At 35.4% G+C, this 22,967-nt stretch overlaps 1 protein-coding gene across 1 annotated transcript; it reads left to right on the plus strand.

Annotated features, from left to right (window-relative positions):
* Positions 1 to 3,885: 3,885 nt before the first annotated feature.
* On the plus strand, positions 3,886 to 15,248 carry CDF1 (cell growth defect factor-like protein (DUF3353)). The gene is made up of 6 exons (XM_011624988.3): positions 3,886 to 4,173; positions 4,297 to 4,461; positions 4,852 to 4,952; positions 13,260 to 13,645; positions 14,842 to 14,918; positions 15,027 to 15,248. Exons 2-6 carry the CDS (start codon positions 4,370 to 4,372, stop codon positions 15,175 to 15,177), a joined length of 807 nt encoding a protein of 268 aa, XP_011623290.1. The 5' UTR covers positions 3,886 to 4,173; positions 4,297 to 4,369; the 3' UTR covers positions 15,178 to 15,248.
* The last annotated feature ends 7,719 nt before the right edge of the window (positions 15,249 to 22,967 follow it).

Below are 22,967 nucleotides of genomic sequence, written 5' to 3' on the forward strand. Positions count from 1 at the left end.
TTCATTGCAATCCTTTTTTTTTTAATAAAAGGGAAATTTATCCAAATTCCTGTTAGAGACAGAGTATTTGTCGATCTACCTATCTCTTTCGATATAATTTCAAAATACTCATCAAATCACATATGATCATGAGTTGAAATAGTTGTGATTGGTAAAACTTTGAGTAGTTCATCTTTTTTTTGAGTATTTTGATAATTTATCTAAAAAAACAATATAAATGAAATAATAGATGTTTCTAAATCTATTAGAATTTTTCTCACAACTTTGTTTAGCAGATTGAAGCGGTCAAAACCAGACAGTTTTAGTTGACTAAACCAAAACCAAAACCAGTCAAACACTAAATTATATTTTTGCTTTGGGCTAGATCGACCAAGCCAAATTTGATTATCCAGTTTTCATAACTATGGCAATATATGCTTTATTTTATAATTTTATGTCAAATTGCTAAAAAAAAGCAACATCTTAATCTTCCATTGAAAACTAAAAAGACAGCATTGTAATCTTGCACTTGTTAACCATGATTTTGGCTTTTCATAGAAGTTTTCTTCCTTTTTTTTATTTTTTTTCATAACCATAAAAAAAAAATCGTTTAAGTTAATTTATCGTATACTATGAGACCATTTATTTTTAATATAATGAGGTCACAATAATTTTTAGCCTTTAGATGTGAAATTCAATAAATTGAAGTATGTCATAATATTTGAGAAAAGTTAAAAAAAATTGAGAAGTGTCTCGAAATATTTGAAACAATTTATGTGGAACTTTTTGTTCAATCAATGATACATCTTTAACCACCAAATTGAAAGAAAGACCTATGTGATCTTTTACCGGGGAATATATATATATATTTTTTCTTCACCTCTTTCTTTTAGCAAAAGATCACTTATATGTAGTCTTTATTATAATAAGATAAATTTCAAAATAAAATCGACATAACAATAAAACTAAGATCTTAACAACTTGATGTCATTGAAACAACTATGCACTATGCTTGAGAATAAAAGATAAGATTGCAAGAAACAAAAGGAAGAGTGCCCGATAGTACTTCAACCGGGATTATTACACCCCACATCAAGTCACCACCATCCGATGACGTGGGATCAACGGTCTAGCTTCAATATCGAACCGGGAAAGCAAATTTCGGCCAAGCCACACCTATGGAACATGAACTCTTTTGATCACAAACTCAAACCCTAGGTGAATTCTTTTAACAACCTAGTTTGAGAGAAATGAATTCTCTTTTTGCTAAACCCTAAATCCCTAAGCCATAAATCCATATTTTAGAGATAGGAGAGAAGAACTTTATAACCTAAACCCTTAGGTTCTTTCACAATGTGGGAGAGTGATTCTTTCACAATGTGGGGCAGAGAGAGATCAAACATGAGAGAGATAAACCTTCTTAAGAGAGAAAAATATAAAGATAAAGTGTAGAGATTTTTTCGTAACAATCCCTTTTTATAGACTTTAAATAAGATTATGGTTTCTTAGGGTTTTCTTTGGCTTGCCTCTTCTTGTGAGATTGAACATAGACCGTCGATCAAGGGTGACTTGTGGGGTGAGAGATCTGAGCTATCCATTCCATACATGGACCATCAACATTATGGAAGGTGTATGAACCATTATCCCCCTTTCTTAAACTGTTTTCCCACCAATAGAAATTAAATAAATTAAATCTAATAAAAATATTGTGCATACCATAAAATAGCACAAGTCCACCTAATCTATCCGCAAAATCTTTCAAAGATATATCAAGTCAATATCTTCCAACTATATAGCCACATGTCATATCACCAAAAAAAAATAGGAAAGAGAATAAGGGTAGGGCGTGCCACCTTCTAAAAGTATGGCGGCCCATGTGCACAATGGGCCCCCATGATATTTTAATATATTTAAAATTAATAAAAAGATTTTAAAATATTATTTGAATATTTAAATAATTGTAAAATCAATCTCTGTAATTTTATAAATCCAAAAATTATAAATAAAATATCCAGGGGTTCATAAAAATTCAAATAATAATATTAAAATAATTTCTATCATAAAACAAACACATTTAAATTAATTTGAAGGGAAAAAGATCCATATGGTTTAGGAATCAATAATCATGGGGCACTCCACCTTCAACTGTGGACTACAGAGCACACTTCCTTTATTAGACCGACCCGGTGTTTCCCATGACCCACAGTCCAAGCAAGGGCTCATTAGCAGGTCATCAAAGTCCGCCCGATGAGCCAAGGGATCACAATCTCAGTATGTGGATTTCAGGTCCTCCCCTAGAGTCAAGGTCACCTAGACCTGATGCAACCATAGCTCCTATAGTGCATAGGGGTATCTCTCGCACATGCATACGCTTCACTTTAAAAGATGGATTTTTGGTTTTTTCGAACGATCTATCGATATGAATGCCGTGTGATGGTACATAGATGAGGTTTTGGCCCCTGTCTCTATAGGCCACCATCACACACAAGGGTCACACAGTCCATTGGCTCACTCATACGGGCATATTCTTCGACCTCATCAAGGGCTAACCTATTAAAACCCTTTTCGGCCTCATCAAGGGCTAACCTATTAAAACCCTTTTCGGTTTGTTCTTTATACCCAGGTAACATGAGTTTTTTCCAACCGACTGTCCTAGATAGTCAAGAGCGGTCCGGTATTTGTAAACATCGTTTGCTTAGTATGGCCTACAAGGGACCATACTCCCACTGAGTTCATGTTCCACTATATCATTTAATTTTACAAGCACTCATAAGGCCTTTAAAGGCTACATGAACCCAACACAGATTTTATATCTATTAGTTAATAATGATCATGGCCTCCTCCGCTCTCGAATAAAAAATAAAAAGGTACATTTCCTAATGAAAAAAAGTTTACAAAGAGTCGAGGCTGTAAACAATCAAATTAAAGCCCATATCAAAAATTTTACTAGAAGTGGATGTTTTGATCTCTAAATATCCTCAAATTGATCATCTCGATATCAAGATGTATGAACATGAGAAAAAAATGGATTTCAAGTTTTGAAAATAGTGCATTCTGTAACACATTTTTTACCATCAATTTTCAAGATTTTTAAGTTCTCATAATCTGCTCGATCTACATTATTTTTGAAGCATTAAATTTTATAATTAAAATCAAAAATATATTTTAAAGTTATCACAAAGATTTGCAGTATTGAAACCACATTTCTCGATACTATTTTAACGTACACTTTATTTTATTGTTTAGAGCCTCGGCTCTATACAAACCATAGTCTTTCTGATTGTATACAATGAGACTATTTACCTTTAGGACGTGTTTGATAACAGGAACCAAGAACGTGAACTGGAAATTGGAAATTACTGAAGAACCGTAAATTAGAACTTACTTAAGAAGTTAATGGTTTATGTGTTTGATAACCTCTCCGGAAAGTTAAGAAGTTCATAGTTTTTGTGTTGGATAAATCTTGAGATATATGGTAAATATTGTATATTTATATTTACATAGATAATAATTTAAATAGAAATATATAATATTTATAACATACTATAATATATGATATATTGTATTTTATATTTATTTGTAATATATATATATATATGAAATTATCTTATATTATATAAAATAATATAATATATTATACATTGTATATATTTTTATTATATAATATTATAAATATCTATTATATAAATATAATATATATATAAATAATATAATATATTATAATATAATATATTATACATTGTATATATTTTTACTATATAATATTATAAATATGTATTATATAAATATAATATATATATATATATATATATATATTTTTTTTTTTTATGGGTAAAATAAAAAATTTATTTTTCAAGTTCCATAGTTTAGCATCGAACTTTTCTCAAGCCTAAAAGGTGGGTACTTCAACATTAAAGAAGAGATCACAAATATCAAACAAAATAAAGTTTCTTCTTCCTCTTCTAATATCCTATTATCAAAACACTCCCGTCACAATTGCTTATCACTATGCTGAAGTGTAATCTGAAGGCTTGGATGAATCACGAAGTTCGATAAAATTTTCTTTTCAATTTTGAGCTTGGTTAATAAAATAAATTCATGTGACCACCTTGATTTCCTCTTAATTTACCCGTTTCTATATACATTGGCCCCGTATCGTCTGTTTGCCCTCTCTCTAGCTGTTCGGCCTGTCACGTAACACACTCTCTCTCTCTTCCCCTCCAATTCTCTCTCTCTCTCTCTCTCTCTCTCATATTTTTCTTTTCTATTTCCCTCCCTTTCTCTCTCGCATGATTTTTTCACTCTTTGAAATTGCAGAGTTGATGAAGGGGAAGGGTAAGGAGTGGATCTTGTGCCCATAGAAAAAGGGCACCCTTTTGTCGATTAAGCCATGGATGCCTCTTCTTTGCTTGCTGCTTCCCCTCCTTTACCCACCACTCCCTCAAGAAAGACCTTCTCTAAACCCATTCTCGGACTGAAACTGTGAGGCCCCCCATCTCTCTCTCGTTTCAAAATTCTTGAATTTATTTTTTAGCGATTTTCAAATTATCCTAGCTGATTCCGTGAGTCTGTATATTGAATATTACTTGCCTGTAATTTAACATCAGAAATATTTTCTGGGTCTGGATATGAACTAATTGATTTGTTGTGTCTCTCTTTACATGATAGTTTTTTATCTTCATTTTGTTTGTATAGAATTGTGCAAAAGTGGAAGATGTTTTCGTTTATTATTGGGGTTTGATTATTTAGAGATGCAAATTGTTAGTTTTTGGTAAATTTTATTTTTATTTATTTATTTTTCCAATCCCTCGTTTTCCTTTTATATCTCTATTTATTTATTTATTTATTTTTGGTATTTTTTGTGAAATGAAGACACTGGAAACGCGTGAGAAGGCATGGGTGGAAACCCTTCATTGCTACAACTAATCCAAGATGTGCAATGGACATATCCTTTGGTGGTGGTGGCAGCATAGGTAAGCCTTGATATGAGTCTCTCTCTCTCACACACACACACATGCACAACACACACTGCGCGTGCATGAAAATATACATTCATACATTTGTATGCATATGGTTGTAACTCTCTGCAATTGCGATCTATTGAGCTGAAACCTAGTCATTGAATGGTGGCAATTGTTAAAAATTTTCTTGTATGGTCAAAAGTATTTGAGGAAAGTATACCTTGTTGGTTGTAGTTCTTAGTTGAATGAGCTCACTAGTATTTACTTAATTTCAATTTCATTATGACTTCATTAAATGAGTACCCGGAGCTCCCATAGTTACGTTGCCCCTAACGAAGTAGCAATCTACTTCAGTACCTTCATAATCTTGGTACAAAGCACGAATTATCAGTGGAATCTTTGGCATTTTTATTTTTGTCTCAAAATAAACTCGTAATTAAAATTAGGAAGTGCCTCTTCTATTGGATAGCTCACAAGTTGTAGGGGGCAAATTTTATACCTTGCTTCTTCTTGATGTTGAAATTAATTACTAATAATAAATATTTTTTGTCTAACTAAGACACCATAAGTCCATAACTAGCCCTCAAAAAGAGTAGCTTGCATAATTTGCAGTCAAGTATCCTGAGCCTAAGCATAAGCCAATCGGAGTCAATATCCTTGAATTTGATTGGACACTGTTCTATAACCTATAAACATCAATGGGATAGCATTTCTAGAGTCCTGCATAATGTTTTTCACCTCAATGGCTATGTAAGTATTGTTTGGTGAGTTGATGAAGGACAAAGGAGAGAACCAACCAATAAATTAAGGCCGGTACAACCTTTATCTAGTCACCATAGTTTCCCTGAAAAGAAAAAGTAGTTCAGTGAAGATTTTGTTCAAATGGGAGTATCACTAGGCTTTTGTCCTACCATTAGAGTAACACAAGGTTTTTACCTGCCATTGCAGTTCATGCAAGAAAATCCGTTACCTATTTCCTTTTTTGTTAAAAGTCCTTTTGTTTAATCTAGCCATTTTCTTCTAGGAAATATCTTATCTTAACATCGAAAGTTTTCTGATTTCAGAGTCTTCATGCCTGTGCTTCATCTCTCCAGCAGCATTGACATCCATATCTACAATCATTAATGTAATATGGTATCTGACATGGAAACCTTTATAAAGAGAATGGAATCAGGGTCTGCCCAAAACTAGCCTGGCATTTTACCTCACTAAGGGTCTTGACAAATCCCTTAATGCGTATTTTGGCTTAAGTCTTATTGCGAACTGAATCTGTTTTACCAAATAGGCTAAAAGTTAGTGGGGAATCCATGGAAACTTTTTCAATTTTACCTTGTGGGGTAAGAGTTAATCAGGGATCCATGCAAACTTTTTATTGTGTCTCTAGGTACAAATTTATAAGTCACATTAAGCTCTGAATCAGGTAGTGCTTCTTTGTAATTAGATATATGAGCATACTTCTTATCGAGGTCTTCGTGACAAAATGGGGTACAAGTTTTCTATTTCCCTGAGAGCTATGGCCTTTGCCTGTATGCATCCTTTCACAACATAGTTGATTTTTAATAGGGATTGTATACTATGAGGCCATTTATTTTTTGTACAAGGAGGTCACGATCATTTTTAGCCATTGGATGTGAAACCCAATAGATGAAAGTATTTCACAACATTCAAGAAATTTTGCTTTGGACTTTGTGCCTAAACAATGACACATCCTCAAGCACCTGATTTCAAAACTAACGGTCAATGATGATTGTGACCTCCTTGTATCAAAAGTAGATGGTCTCATTGTATACTTTTCCTTTTTAATATTTTCGCTTTTAAGGTAATTACCATGTAAAATCTGCATGAATCGAAGAACCAGTTTGCCATAAAGTAGCAAATCAAGTTCCCAAATGAAATTCTTCTTAGCTACCATTATTTCCGTTTGCATAATCTTTTGCTACCAAGGTTCAGCCATTCAGGTGCAGCTTCTAGGAAAAATCCAAGCTCATTATTAAGGAAAATAAAATACAGTGAAATGCGTATGCGAAATTAGAAGGAGCTAATGGGTATGTACAGAAGATTAGACATTTGGTTTGATTTGACATAATTATAACCTTTGAGTACCACTGTGACCATTATTGCCTTTTCATGTCCTTGGTGGTTTCTTCTTTTGTTTATTTCATACAGCTGTGTTGTAATTTTTCTTTCATTTGTGAAGTGCTATGGTAAAAAGGAAAAATAGGAGGAAATTGGAGCACAGAAAACCATTTAAATGCTTGAAAATTGTAACTTTGGGGAAGTTCATCTTACAAAACAAGGGATTGAAACACTTGTATACCTTTTGAGAAGGATTTTTTATCATGTCGCAATTTTTTTATTGACACATACATATGACATACCTGAGTTGTACTAAGTTATGTTTCTGGCCAGTTTTATTGTGGGAAGTTATTGGATGCGCTTTATCTTGTTTGTATGAGATCAAGTATTCCGAAATGATCAAGTACAGAACATGTCCAAAGAGGTCTGACAGAAATTTATCGTTAAGAACAGAAAAATTCATCCTTTTAATCAAATGTATAGCAATAAGACAATTTGTGACTTGGAAACATGGGATTTGTAGTTGCACCTCAACAAATGTATATTTTATCTCTTTATTTTTTAGGGGAGAGAGTGCACACAAAGCTGGTAGTTATCGGCATACTGTTCTGGCATAGTTTCTGGATGATGTGCTAGTGTTCCATGCTATTCCTAGTTACCGTCTTTTGTTGAGAAGAAAATAGTGACAGTTCTATTTAGATTGAAGAAACAAGTGCGGATGATAAAAGTGACTATCAATATGCTGATACCCATTTCCAGGACGTACAGGCAGTTGCTCGATCGGTACTTGGAAATTGTACTACCTTTAGTTCTTAAGAACAAAAAGGAGGGTAGCAAGGTCAAGGATAGCTTGTCAATTAACCAGAAGCAACTTATATCGTAAGCATAATCACTAAAAGCATTAGAAATAGGCAAATGATGAGTGGAGACATTATTAATGCCGGTTATAGGGATACAGTGACAATCAAATGTGTATTTGTGACAGGATGTAGCAAGTCGGCCTATGAATGGTGACACTGAATTAGCTATAGGATTATCCACGCCATATGGATACCTGACTTCCAAAGCAGTATTTGCTACCTCAGTTTCGGTTACTATCAATATAGCGAAGTGCACATGGAATAAAGAACTAAAGCCTAAGAGTTCATTAGATGACCCTAAACCGTAGTACTATTGCATATAGGGCCTGCTTAACATTTTTCTCAAGAATAAAGTTCTTCACTTTCAAATACATTTTCAACATTGAAGTACATCATACATATGTTTATTACAAACTAATCACTCTTAGATTTCCAAATATATACGAAATTGCGTTAATCCAACAGGCACAAGGATTTATTCTTTACAAGTGCAACAGAAAGATTTCAATTTTTTATCATTCCGTTTTGGAAAAGACAGCAATTTTTTAGTGCATGATTTCTGAATAGAGCCCATTGGGAGTTGTGTATGTCATTGCATTTAGGGTCGCCATTCCTCTTTGCAACCTTCTTTTTTGATGCCATTTTGTGCACTTGGAAACAAATGGACAGCGAAAAAATATAAAAGGCAAAAGGGGAAGAAAGAAAAATTCTCTGTTTTACAAAGAAAAATTCTCTGTTTTACTTCTTAAGACCTCTCTTAATCAACCTTTGAACCAGTTGAGGTGATTTGAAAAAGCTTTTTAATTATGACTTCAAGTGTTCATTTGGGTGTTCATTTGGATGTTCATCTAAGGATATCAACCCTAGGTTTTCATGAATTGCTGGCTAAAAAGCAGCAATTGATCATGGTGCATGCCAACTTTGCAAAAAGTACAAAGGGAGCCGGGTCCGGGGGGGGGGGGGGGGAAAGGGGGTGGTTTGGGGGGAGGAGATGGAGAGAGATTTTTATGTCAGTCACGTTTGAAGAGATCCCTGGGATTGTCTGTCCTATGAAAGGGAAAATTATAATAGAAATTTAAGTTTGAATAAACTGATTTTGTGAAACTCATTTTTCTCTACAAATGCATAAACTGATTTTGTGAAACGCATTTTCTCTACAAATACGTTATATCTGAGAAGAGTTCATTTTGTACAGTTCTCTTCACAATATAGATATGGTGCTAAACTGATTTGGTATTCGTGGTGATGATCTGCCTCTAAATGACAGCATTGAGGCTCTCTTAGGCCTGTTAGGATTTTATGTTGAGCTAGTATATCCCACATAAATAACCCAGCATAGACAACACTCATAGGCTAAAAAATCTGGCAGTTAAAACTCTGCAATTAATCGTTGACGCTAAATTAATTTTGGGGGATAAGGGTCTTAATATTCTTCACACAAGAAATAAAAATCCACTGAGTTTTTTGCTTCTACCTTTTGATCTTTAGGAAGTTGACTACTTCTTTGCAGTAACCGACCGTGTCACCGAGTTTGAGCAGAATTCGAGTTTTTGAACAGTCCAGACAGGCCAGATGTTTCAAAATTTCCAAAAACCCACCACCTACACCATTAAGCTCTCTCTCTCTCTCTCTCTCTCTCAAAATCCACCATTTTTAAGGTTGAAAATCTACTCTCTCTCTCTCTCAAAGTCCACCATTTTTAAGGTTGAGAGCCTACTCTCTCTCTCTCTCTCTCTACCATAACTTCAGTGGACCCAGTTCAACTCTGTTCTGCCATGTACCGAACCCCAAAACCTGCAGGCCTCTTCATCTGTTCCTGTTTCTACCTGGAACTTTACTTTTATCTCTCCTCCACTCTAACCCACAATCCCTCGCAAGTCCTCCCTTTAGCTTAGCGCTTCTTACCCTTATGCATATGTTAAAGCTCTTGCTCAAATCCCTAGAAAATAGATGGCAAAGATTGTCCAGGGATGGGAAGCGAATTCACTGAGATATTTCCACCACCATTTCATGTCTCACAGGCCATGCGAATTTTAGGTGATTGATACTAATATGAGTAATTTTGGAAGTAGTAGTAGTTCTACTTTATCAAATGTGTAGACATGAGAAGGACCAAAACTTAGCCATACTGCAACAACTCTTTGTTGTTATTGAAGATGAAACTATGTTGTTGTGGTAGGCACTGAGTCTATAAGAATTTTCTGATGATACAATTTGAATTTTCAGATCCAATGGCTCTCTTTTTTTTTCTCTTTTTTTCATTATCAAATCTCACCTGCTAGAATAAGATTGACTGGGGTGTATATTATCTTCTATGCAGTGTTTGAAAATTCGGCTGCCCGACCACCTAGGCAAAAAAAATTTAAAAACGCCTAGGCACAGTCTGGGTGGGGGCATTATGCGTTTTGCTTCTGGGCGCCCACCTAGGTGGTCAAGGCGTCGCGTAGGCACTATTGTCTGGGCTCTTGCCTAGGCGCCTTCCCGTGACAACTTGCTGGCGGCGGAAAAAACCCTCAGGTGAGGGTAAAAAATGTAAGTTTTCCCCTGTAAAAGGGGGGAAAAGGGTTTTAGGGGGTATTTTAAACCCCCGATAGAAAAGCTGTGGCCTTTAGGGTGAGAAAAAACCCTCAAAAACGACTCTTTTGTGATTCATCGAAAGATACGATAAATTTTTTATTTTTTCGATTCTTCCCAAAACAAAGGCAATATAGTTCATGGGTGGATTTGGAGCTTCTAGTAGTTGCTTTTGAGAACTTTTGGCGACCCAATAGGCGAGGTTTGCACCGACATCAATTTGATTTTGATATTTTTAAAGTATTATCATATCTGAAAAAGTGTTTTGATTTTATTTTGCTACAACATATTATGTTATGAATCATGTGTTTTTTCTTCTAGTATGGACTTCTAGTTTCCTACAATGACATTTTGGATTTCAAGCATTTTTAATGTCTTACAACTTACAAGTTTCAATTTCTTTGAGACTTGTATGATTGTCTCATCCGTAAATATGTTATGTGATTGTACTCATTGTAGTATTGTATTGTTGTATTATTACGTTTTCGTCTATTTCATGATCACGAGGAGTTTGGGGCTCTAAAATTGCTCTAAAAACTCCCTAAAGCTTTAAACCATGCCCTAAGAACTCCCCTGCCTTTTATATTTGGGGTTGGGGGGGCAGGGGGTGTTTTGATTTTGGTGAGGGCACCCTGTCCTTGAGCTCTTGCCTAGGCAGCCGCCCGACCGTCTAGGTGGCAGGCACCCAAACTGCTTAGGCGCTTGAATGCATTTTTTTGAACATTGCTTTTATGTCACTAGGACACTGAAAGTGGTGTCAAGTTTTGACATGGAGATGAGTTGTCATGCACAATCTTTTAAAAGCAGGTGTTTTTGATAACATGACTCTGTAGAAGTGTCATTTTTGAGTTTCCACATAAGACATGCTAACAATATGATACATGCATCGGAACATGTGTCTTTGATTGAGACATGTCTCTTATGGAAGACAGTCCTTCTCATATATTATTTAAAGGGCCATTTTTTTTTCACTATGGAACATTGGAACTTTCTTTTTTTGTAACACAGAATTATGTGATCACCGCATATACCAATGAAACTGTAGGGGAAGTTTCATAGGAAGGTTGTAAGACCTGCCATTCTTTATAGGATAGAATGTTGGGCAGTCAGGAAACACCATTATCTATATAATGAGTGGACTTGAGATGAGGATGTTGGGATAGATGAGTGACAAGACAAGAAATGATAGAAGTCAGAATAAATGCATCTGAGGGAACTCAAGGATGGCTCCAATAGGCAATAAGATGAGGGAAAGTAGACTTGGTTGGGTTGGCCATGTTGCAATACCACCAGTTAGGAGGGGCAATTTGGTTCAAGTGGAAGGCTCTAAATGGGCAAGGGGAAGACCCAAAATGACATGGATGGAAATAGTGAAAAGAGATATAGTGGTTTATGGTTTGACTGAGGGTATGACCATTGATAGAGCAGAAAGGCAAAACATGACTCGTGTAGCAGACTCCAAATAGTTGGATAAAGCTCAGACGATGATGATGATAATAATAGACTTATAGTGAAAAATTTCTAAATATACAATCCTATTAAAATTTTATACGTTTTGAATTTGAAATTGGCATTAAAGAAGTATTTTTTATGATGATTACGAATTGTTGTGAATTTCTCTATAACTATGAAATTGAAGTTCAACACTTATGATTGTAGATGATTTTCCATCTGATATAGACAACTGTTTTAAGTAATAAAAATTCTTTGTATGGGGATTGGTTAGCTATGAACCTCAAGGTTGCAACAGCAATTGCTTTCATTTTGAGCTATGGGCTTGAATCCTAGTGTTCATTTTTTTATATCGGCAGCTCATTGCAATTTTTAAATGTCTTCTAGTTTTTTTACTATTTCATACTTTTCTTCTTTTCATATTTTTCTATTATCTATAATAGTTTTGGGTTTATTGAAAGAAACCTTCTTTTAAAGCAGCGTAGCTCTTCTTTGCCCAAACAAAACCATAGTGGGCTCCTAAATGATTCTAACAACATTGTTTTATAGAGAGAAAAGCTTCTAATGTGCCTTTGAATGTGTTCACAATCAAGTACATGTGGACAAGAGCACCAAACCATGTCATGATATGCATACTCAAAGCGCATGAAATTTCTACACCCCATTGCTATTGAGTTCTTTGAATGACTTCTGACAATGAATTGCAAGTTCCAACTATATTGTCTTGTTAAAAACCTTTATATAATATTATTCTACTTGCATCTAATATTGTTATCATCAAATTTAGATAATGGCAAGAGGTAAGAAGACACACTCAACTATGAATCAATGGAGAAATTTTGTAATTCTGCGATTAACCTCGGAATGGCAATGATCATGGAGCTCATTCTCTCACAATTTTCTTCAACAAAATAGTGATACTGGCTTGATTATAAGAAACAAAATATTTCGTTGAGGGGTATAACGAGAAATATCATAAATGGCGTGGATAAGATATCAGAAGCGGAATTGCAAATCCCTTTTTCCTTTTACTTCTGTTGCAATTTTCTTCAATTCCTGATTTACTTTCAAACAAATTCATGTATGTCTCCTAATAAATTCAATAGAATTGTGCATCTTGCATATTTCCCATTTTATATTTCAGACTTTTATTTCATTGGATCCTTATTCTTGGCATGGTCTTGCCAATTAAATTTCACTACCACTTTTGGAGTTTTTTAATGATTCTATCAGAATCGGTATTCTTTTGTCTTCATGATTTCCTAATGCACATCTAGGAGTCTGAATTACCTTCTTCAATAAATATTTAGCCTGAGTCTATGCAACAATTTGAAACCTATCTTTATTTATTTTCCAGAAAGAAGCCTTCCCAAATTTCCACGTATTCATGTATGGGATCCATATAAGCGCCTTGGTGTAAGCCGTGATGCTTCTCAAGAGGAAATTCTGGGGGCCCGGAATTTTCTCTTGCAGCAATATGCAGGTCATGAGAGAAGCATGGAATCCATAGAGGATGCTTACGAGAAGATTATCATGGCTAGTTTCAGGTTAAGAAAGAAAATGAAAATCAACCTGAGGACGCAATTGAAGAAGAAAGTGGAAGAATCTCCTCCTTGGTTTAAAAACTTGCTTAATTTTGTGGAGGCTCCTCCACTTGAGGTGATCCTCAGAAGATTCGCCCTCTTTGCTTTCATGGGGGGGTGGAGTATTATGAATTCTGCAGAGAGTGGGCCTGCATTCCAGGTATGCTTAAATGCTCCCTTCTATTGTGGTAGTAGGTTTGTGAAACATGATTTAGTAAAACACAATTTGCTATGATGCTTTGCTTGTGAATTTCTGCAAGTTTGCAGAAGGTCTTTCTCTCTCTCATACACACAGACACACACGCACACACACTCCCACACTCTCACAGAGTTTTGTTCATAAACTTATTAGCGGTCCTTAACTGGCTTCCAAGACAACTCTGAAAGAGTACACAGAAGCTATGTATACTACTATTGAAATGGTAGAACCTTTATATCATGTAATTTTATCCAATATGCTCCTATGGTGGCTGAATCTGTGACTGGCAGAGAATTTGTTTGTAGTTTCAAAATGCACCAATCAAGTCCGTATCTATACCTTCTACCGGTAATCTTTAATTTGTTTGATGTTCCTGGACAAATAACTCTCAATCATGATTTGCTTTTCATTTTTTTCTTTCATAAACAAAAAGAATAAATAATCCAGGAATGTTTTCTTTCTCCACTTTTTCTTTGACCCAGCAGAGACATGAGTGTTAGAGGTAGGCTTTGACAATGTTGGGGTTCACATAAAGTAGGTTTGTGTGGGTTTAAAGGAATGCATGTCTTAGTAGTTAGTACTGGGGCAGACTTGGGAAAAAACAAGCATGTAAACTGCTATGGACTCATCCTTGGACTTGAGCAATGGCTTGGCTGCTGAGCTTGACACTACAAGCTAAGTTTGTTGAGCTTGACACTACAAGCTAAGTTCATAGTTCAAACCCATAACCCAGCAGGAGTTTATTTGGGTGTTCGTTGATTATCTCAACATTGAGGTTTTGTGTCCAATCCAAAACTTAGCCACTTTAAGAAACACACCCACACACACAGGAGTTGTGTGTGTATTTACTGTAAACATCAAGAGGTTTGGTGGTTGATTCACCAAGAAGGCCCAAGGTGCATTATTGGGCTCTAGCCCCACTGAGTGAGCAAGGAGAAAATTTCCTATTGGGAATCATCTAGGAGTAACCAAGAAACAGTTCGCCTTGAGGGGGTGGGGGAAATTTTTTTTTCATAACAGAGAGAGGCTCAATTGATAATCATGCTTAACAAACACAACCCCACACACACACATACACACACACCAGAGTCTAAATGGGTATCTCGCTTAACAGACATGCATACACCTATGTGAACAAGTGGTTTCGTGTGGTGTAGGTTGCGGTCTCACTGGCAGCATGCATTTACTTCCTCAATGAGAAGACCAAGAACGTTGCCCGAGCTTCCATTCTGGGGTGAGTGACATCTATCAAGGAAGAAGCTCAGCAATACATTTCTCTTTCCTTTCCGTTTTGTTCAATTTTTTGTTGGATTATTTATTTATTATAATTTTCTGTAAATAGGTTCGGAGCCCTTGTGATTGGCTGGTTATGTGGATCCGTCATCGTTCCCACAATCCCCACAGTTTTATTGAGGCCAACTTGGACACTTGAACTCCTAACTGCACTTGTGTCGTATGTTTTTCTCTTCCTCGCATGTGCTTTCCTCAAGTGAAAGTGTGAGATAAGAATATTGTTTTTATAGAGCCATTAAATCTCATCATCAGAGTTTTCAGAACCATTAAATTTCATTATCATCAGAGTTTTGTATTTTATTTAAAATGTAGAGGTTTTAGTTTCTTATAGATGTGACTAAATTTAGAAGTGGTACTGGAAAATGATTGAATCAACAAGCAAACCCAGATAGAGAGTGAGCTCCAACATTTACCCTGTGCAAGCAAAGAATCGATTACTATATAAATTACATGCATATGTAAATAACTGAAAAAATAAAATAAAAAATAAAATGCAAAGAAAGTGTAAAGAACAGAAACATACAAATCAGACGATGCTGTCCTACTGCTAAGGAAGTCAATAAATTATATGCTCCTGTGGGAGCATATTGTCCTTTAACTATTCTGGGTAAAACTCAATCCATGAGTATCTCAAGGACCCCAAATTTTGGGGATGTAACTTCTTCAGCCCTGTGAATAATGCCAAAAAAAACAAAAAAAAAAGGAAAAGAAAAATGGAAATGTATTGTGCTTGTGCGTAATAATAATAATAATTTAAGATTGAATAGAGAAACCCCCAACTTTTAAGGGTGAGTTCTAAGTATTGAAGAACTCTATAACTAATTTTTTTGAAAACTAATCATCCAGTGATGTTTAAGTGAATTCTAAAATTTCAAATCAAAGAAATCCTCCCAAGTATCTCTTTCGCCTAAGGGAGTAAGTATGCATTATTGTACCCCTGATGGTGTATTTGATCCTCTCAACAAACATAACCAGCCCATGTATTGGAAAGGAAAACACATTGGGTAAAAGATAAAAGAGAGATTGATTAAATTAGGCGTGAGAGATGAACAATTTGATACATTATCCATATCTTTTGATTTAATTTTAAAATTTACCCATAACAAGAAATACCTCCAATTGGGCAAAATATTAAAAGAAAAGTTTATATGAGGGTGAGGTCCTAAACAATCAAATTAAGGCATACCTCAAAGATTCACTAGAAGAGGTTATTTCGATGTTGAAAAACTTTCAATTCGATCATCTTGACTTCTAGATGTATAGACATAAGCAAAAATAGATTTTAAGTTTTAGAAATAGGGCATCTGGTAATATATTATCTAGACTGTCATCAATTTTCAATATTTTCAAGTATTCATAGATCTGCTCGATCTACACTATTTTTAGTCTTTAAATTTTACAATTCAAGATGAAAATAAATTTTAAGACCATCATAAAGATTTCTGATACTAAAACAGTATATTCCAGCACTATTTGAAGGTGTGCCTTACTTTGATTGTTTAAGACCTCATCCTTATACGAACCACACCCAATATAAAATACTTATTCTCTCTATGAGTATTTTGTCAAATTTCCCAAGGTAAAACTCTAGCTGTCCCACTGTCTGGTTTTGTGTACTAGTCCCTGACAAGGAGAACTTATCCACACTGTTCCTTACTCGTTTGGTGGAAAGCTGATATTCGCGGTGTAACCTTGACACAGGAAGAGCCATTCTTCAGCCATGCTCATTTAAGTCCGGCACGACGGACTTAACAATGCATTCAAACTGACCCTAAATTAGTTCCTTGCTTCCATGACAATTCCATTTTGGGCTTTTACAAAGGGTCTCCCTTCCCTTCCAATGGTGGGAAGGGTGAAGTTGCAGGATCTGGGTCTTGGGGGCATTATTTAGCTGCAAACAGAATGAGTTGAAGAAGAAACCTGGGGGCATAAACATCAAGAGAATATGTCATGGTTAACTTTGTGCTTCATGATCAATCAATCATAAAAGATAGAATCATAATCAAAATTTTTAAATGCTTAAAGCACTAAATGTAAACATTATTTAACATTAGGTCAATGCGGTGGGCAGCAGAATAGTATATAAAACAGGCTTCTTCTTAGCCATCAACTTCCTCGTTCTTTGCAGTATCACTAATGACTTGAACTACATTCTCCGACACCCTTGATTACTCTTATCAAACAATCTTGACAATATATTGGAATGCTTAATTATTCATGTTACATCTACACTAATTGTGGTAAGCTGTTTGACATGGACCATACACCAAGAAATTAATATAATCCTTCTCATCTCTCGAGTCCCTCCAATCATTAGACATGATCTAGACAATGTAATCAGCCACAATTGCTTATACTTATGAGTAAATTGTCCCATAACTTCAACGCCCTCCCCTCTCTTTTTTAGGTAGATGTCTCTCTCTCCCGCCCTTTTTCAGGCAGATATCCGTGTCCCTTGAAGATATCCATTTCTCTCAAATTTGGGGCATGTTTGATTGCTGGAAGGTAAACATTCGCTAAAAACTGGAAGTTCTTCAATCCTGGGAACTGGAACATTATGTTTATGGAATTGTTAGGAATTGTGTTTGATAACATGTCTAGATATTAAGGAAATTTGGGTACCTGTGTTTGATTAAACTTGAACGTTTGAACTCTGGAGATCTATAAATAAGCCAGTTTTGATCTTCCATTACCTTTTTTGTGATATGAGGCTGATAAGTCCTCTTATGAAGAAGATATTTAAGATACACCTAAACTTCACCAAGTCTAACAAAAAGAAATGTTTAGATCAGGTGATGAACTCGGTTCTGGTCTCTCCCCCACCTCCAAAACAAACACGCCTTTAAAAAAATGGAATGTTGCATATCATTTTTCAACCATTTTATGCACAGGAAAATATCATATCTTGCAGAATCATGGATTCTTTTATATATTTGTATACTTCATTCTTTGTTGTTTCTCACAATAAACCAGGTAGTGCGTACTGATCATAGGGCGTTCTATATAGATTTTCATATAAAAAATATAAGAGCAAAATAGGTTTGTAGATACTAGGAAAATTATATGAAAAAGTGCTTTTATTTATCCGTTTGTTTTAAGTTTCATATTCTTTAAATTATGAAAAAATTGACTGAATATCTTGTTATTTAACATCATCAAAATCTTCAAGTTCACAGAAAGTCTTCAACTCAAGTTGGCCCGGGAGGCCAAGATGGGAAACAAAGGAACTATGATATGATTTATAATAGAAGCAGTACATGCTGGTGATGGCAATCAAAAGAATTACGTTAAATAGTTGTCAAATGGATAGTTGAGATGCCCCAAGCACAATATCACCTGAACACTATTTTATTTTTAAGTTATTTTGTACAAATCAGATTCACACTAAATTTGGGGCGTTCAATTCTCTTATAGAGTCGTACCCATAAAAAATTATATATAAAAAAACAAGATTGTATACAATGAGACCATTTATCTTTTAGTACAAGGAGGTCACAATTATAACTTTCTTATTTGAAATCTATTGGCTTGAGTGGATCACAAAGTTTTAAAAAAAATTATTTTAAACTTTGAGCCTGGTCAATAGAATAAATGCAGTGACCTAATTTCACATTCAATGGTCAAGATTAATTGTGACCACATTGTACCAAAGGTAAATGGTCTCAGTGTATTTTTTTAAAAGAAATATTTTCAAGAAAATAAAATGACTAAAATATCTCTGAAAGTTTCAGGGGCAGTTTGGGCAATTTACTTTTTTAGAAATATTTTTTAATTTTTTTTAGTTGAAGCCCATTGAGATGATGACATGCACCAAATTTTATGTTTATATGATTTGTAGAAATTAAAAAAATATAAAAACACACTATGAGAGTCAAATATAGATCAAACGGTCAGCGTTCACTTGTGACATTATGGCTAACGGTATCCCAGCCATCCATTCAAATTAGATGGCTGGGAGAGAGCAGCATATATTAATTCCTTATGCCTAGTGGCATATAGAAGGCTTTCTCTATTAAGAAACGAGACATTTGACTTTGGAAAATATACAATACCATGCGGCAAGGTTTATGACATATGATATGCCTCAAGAACATCCACTGTTGGTTCTCCAATGATAGATGGTGGCGATTATGTGTGCCGAATCTCCATCACTAGAAATTACGACTGATCGCCATTGAATGCCATCTACCGTGTACTATTGGTGCATGGTGTGATCTCTGTCAGATTTGTCAAGAAGTTAATTGACAATGTTTAGATGGCCACCCATTTGAAAACAAAATCTGCATCGATAGATAAAATGGAGGATGCGAACAGCAACTAAGTTTCAGGACACCATGTCCAGAGGATCAACATGCCCTTATCTCTCTCTCTCGTTCACACACACTCATCCACCCCACTCATATAGAATAAGATTTGCTTTTGCACAATTCAGGATTGAAAATATTGTGTGCTTAGACCAAATGAATCAAAATTAGAAGTTGAAGAAGAGATGCTCTTCTCTGTGGGAAGTGTCACTTTGAATGGGAATACATCGAAAGTGCATTCCTCCACCCACTTCTCGTGAATGAGAATTTCGGCAAGGCGTTGGAGATGACAATCCAAAAGGGTGGCAAGTTTTGATTATCCTTCTTTTTGCAGCTTCTTAACCCTATGTTCTCTGATGGAAAGGTGATAAGGGAGGTAAGCATGCATCCTAACAGAACATCAAAGACAAGCATATATATGTAAAGAGATCATGTATGCATGCACATAAAATGATATCAATCATAAGCACCAGGTAGGGATTGAGCATAGGTATGGTTTCAACTCTCTATAGAAACCAATGGATGAATGGTACTCAGCGGTGGAGGGTGCTCGCTAGTGGAGATGGTTGCTAATGGAGGTCATCGCTGGTGGACGGAAGGTGATGCCCTCTCTCTGTTCTCTCTCTACGGTAGTGAAAAAGCCCTTTTGGGTTTTGTCCTTTAAACTCCCCTATCTTCTCTCTCTCTAACCTTTTCTTATTTTATTGGGTTCCCTTTTTTTTTTTTCTTTTCACTCCTTATGAGGCTGGACCCCACAGGGTAATCACCCAACATTAATGACATCACCTTCAAGCGTTACCTGGCCAACTAGCAGCATGCTTATCAAGAAGCTCTTTGAGGTTCGCATTTGCTAGGTCCTCCATGACTTTCCCAGGCCTCTCTTCAATGAACCCTTCAGCAATCCAAAGCATCTCCCAATCAATCCCATAATCAGTGTTTCAAAAAGCGCTAGGTGGGTCTTACGCGGCCTGGAGGATCCAAGCCACCTAGCCGCTAGGCGGGTGCCCAAAGCCTGGGCGGCCCAGTTGAATCCAAATAAGGATTCTGCAATGCAGTTATGTCAGTATCACTATCGGTTATATGTATTGTAGTACATAATTCAAATTATACTACATATTGGCATTTAGCACACACCCCATAAACATAACCATAATCCATAAGTTGGTTCATACTCCATATCTAATTAAAAATTCAAATTTACAACCAACCAAATTGTCCAACCAAGTTATCAAATAGTATCACACTAGTATTGCAGTACACCACCATGAGGAAGAAAACAAAACTGAATTATGAAATTATAAAAGTAATACTTGAAGACTCAAAAGAATCTTCAATAGTTCAATACACAATACTCAATCAAATTTCAAACTTCAAAGTTTAATAATTATTCAACAATCAATATTCATCATTCATTCATCATCAGAAAATCTTGGGTCAGCTGCATTGGCATTATATTCATTGGAGTCGACGAAGTTGTCACCCTCCTCGACATATTGGTCGTCCCTGTCCTCCTGCGTATCTTCTGAATCAGCCTCTTCTTCCATCATTGTTTTATGTGTAGAAGATCTAGTAGCCCTAGTAGGGTTAGCTGATGTCCCTGAAACATCCATGACCATGTCCCATGTCAATCTTTCATGCCCCTCGACCTCATCATCATCAACTAACCACTCCATAGCATAATCCATATTTTTTGATCTGATAGGGTCTCTCTTATCTCTCTTAGCAAACATGTCTTTCAAGAATCGATTGTACTTGACATAGACTAGGTCCTTGAGCCTCTTTGATTCAAACATATTTTTTTTCTTTGTATGAATCTAACAAAATCAAATGAAACTAATTGAAGTCTAATATCTATGGTTCATGTATTATTTATAAAATGATACAAATTACCCTTACGGCCTTACCCCTTCAAAAGTACTCTAACTGCACTCATAATCGGATGAAGAGAAGTGGTTAGGTTTAAGATCTGAATGGCCAACTTTTGTAAATTTGGAGAACTACACCTATATTGGCTCCACCAATGGGCTACAAAGATATAAAAAAAAATCATAAATAAATAATAGAATTACTTGATTACTTGAACTTGATGAAGACGAATTTAAGAATATTATTAATACTTGGATTAATTTTGTCCTTTGTTTCATCGCCATTAGACTCTCAAAAGACTTTAATGAGCACTTGTAATTTATCAGCTCATCAGCGCATACAATATCCTGCATATCAGGATCAAGGACTAGCACCTCTATACACTCATTAAATTCATTCATAATTGTGTCATTTATTTGTATATTATTGTTAATATAAAAAACAACGGGTTCAAATAATAACCAGTTGCATACAATGGCCGATGTAGCTGCCTATCCCACTTCTCATCAATAATCTCCTAAACAGGCTTGTAGTGGGTTTTCTCATCATTGAAATTTTGGGCTATCTCTCTTTTGTATTTCTCCATAGCATCATATATGTAGCCCATAGAAGGTTTGTCACTATCAACCATGCGAAGGACTTTGACAAGAGGAAAAAATACCTTAAGAGCGTCATTCACCCCTATCTAAAAAGCTTTAGAAAGTATAAAATCGCTCACCTTCTTCCCAACTTGATCCTTAGACCACTTGTATGCTCTCCACTCATTCGAGATAAACATTTGCCTCAACTGCACTCTCCTCGAATGAATGCTATCTAGGCATAAGTACCAAGTCGCAAATCTCGTGACCCCAGGCCTCACAATCTCATTCTTCTTTGTAAAGGTACGCTTCATGCTGAGGGTGAGAAGGTGGCTATAAATGAAATTTGTAACTAACTTGGCTTTCTTCATTGCACCTGATATCTCGGTTAAACCGCCAAGAGCCTCAAGCATGAGGTCTATACAATGTGCTTCACATGGTGTCCAAAAGATTTTAGGATAAGTTATGCTCAACAAATTAGATGCAGCAACATTAGGAGCAGCATTGTCTGTGACAACCTGTACAACAAGATGCTCCCCAACCTCGTTGATTCCCTTCTCTATCACGTGAAATATGTAATGGGCATCGTGGATATGATCGGAGGCATCAATAGACCTAAAAAAGACAGTCCCTACAGCACAATTCACAAGCAAATACATCTGACTTCTTTTCTTCCTATCACTCCAAGCATCAATCATAATAGAAACCCCATACTGAGCCCATGCATCATTCTTAAGTTCTAAAGCTTCGTTTGTGGCACTCACTACCTTTTTTAAAAAGGCTCTAAAAGCTCATATGGGATTGGACGTTTCATCTCAGGGCCAAATTGTGCATAATATTAGAAGTTTTTCATTATGGTCTTGGCATGCTATATTGTATGTCTGCCTGTAATTAATGTTGTATTTTTTAAGCCATTTAGATTTATTAATCAACTTTTTTAAGAGTTTGTTCTAATTATATAAATTATCAAACATAATTTAAATATTTATAAATTATTAGTTATAATTTACAAATATATAAATTTCTTTTAACTTTGAGCTTGGTCAATAGAAAAAATGCAGCCACGTAATTTCACACCTAATAGTCAAGATTAGTTGTGATAAAATAAAATAACCAAAATATCCCTAAAAGTTTAAGGGGCAGTTCGTGTATTTTACTTTTCTAAAAATATTTTTCAATACTTATTTTAGGTGAGCCCCATTGAAATTATGACATGCACCAAATTTCAATATGGTTTGCAAA

This window comes from Amborella trichopoda, chromosome 10 (assembly GCF_054954075.1).
Source record: "Amborella trichopoda isolate Santa Cruz 75 chromosome 10, AtrichopodaSantaCruz75HAP2 v2.0, whole genome shotgun sequence".
NCBI lineage: Eukaryota > Viridiplantae > Streptophyta > Magnoliopsida > Amborellales > Amborellaceae > Amborella > Amborella trichopoda.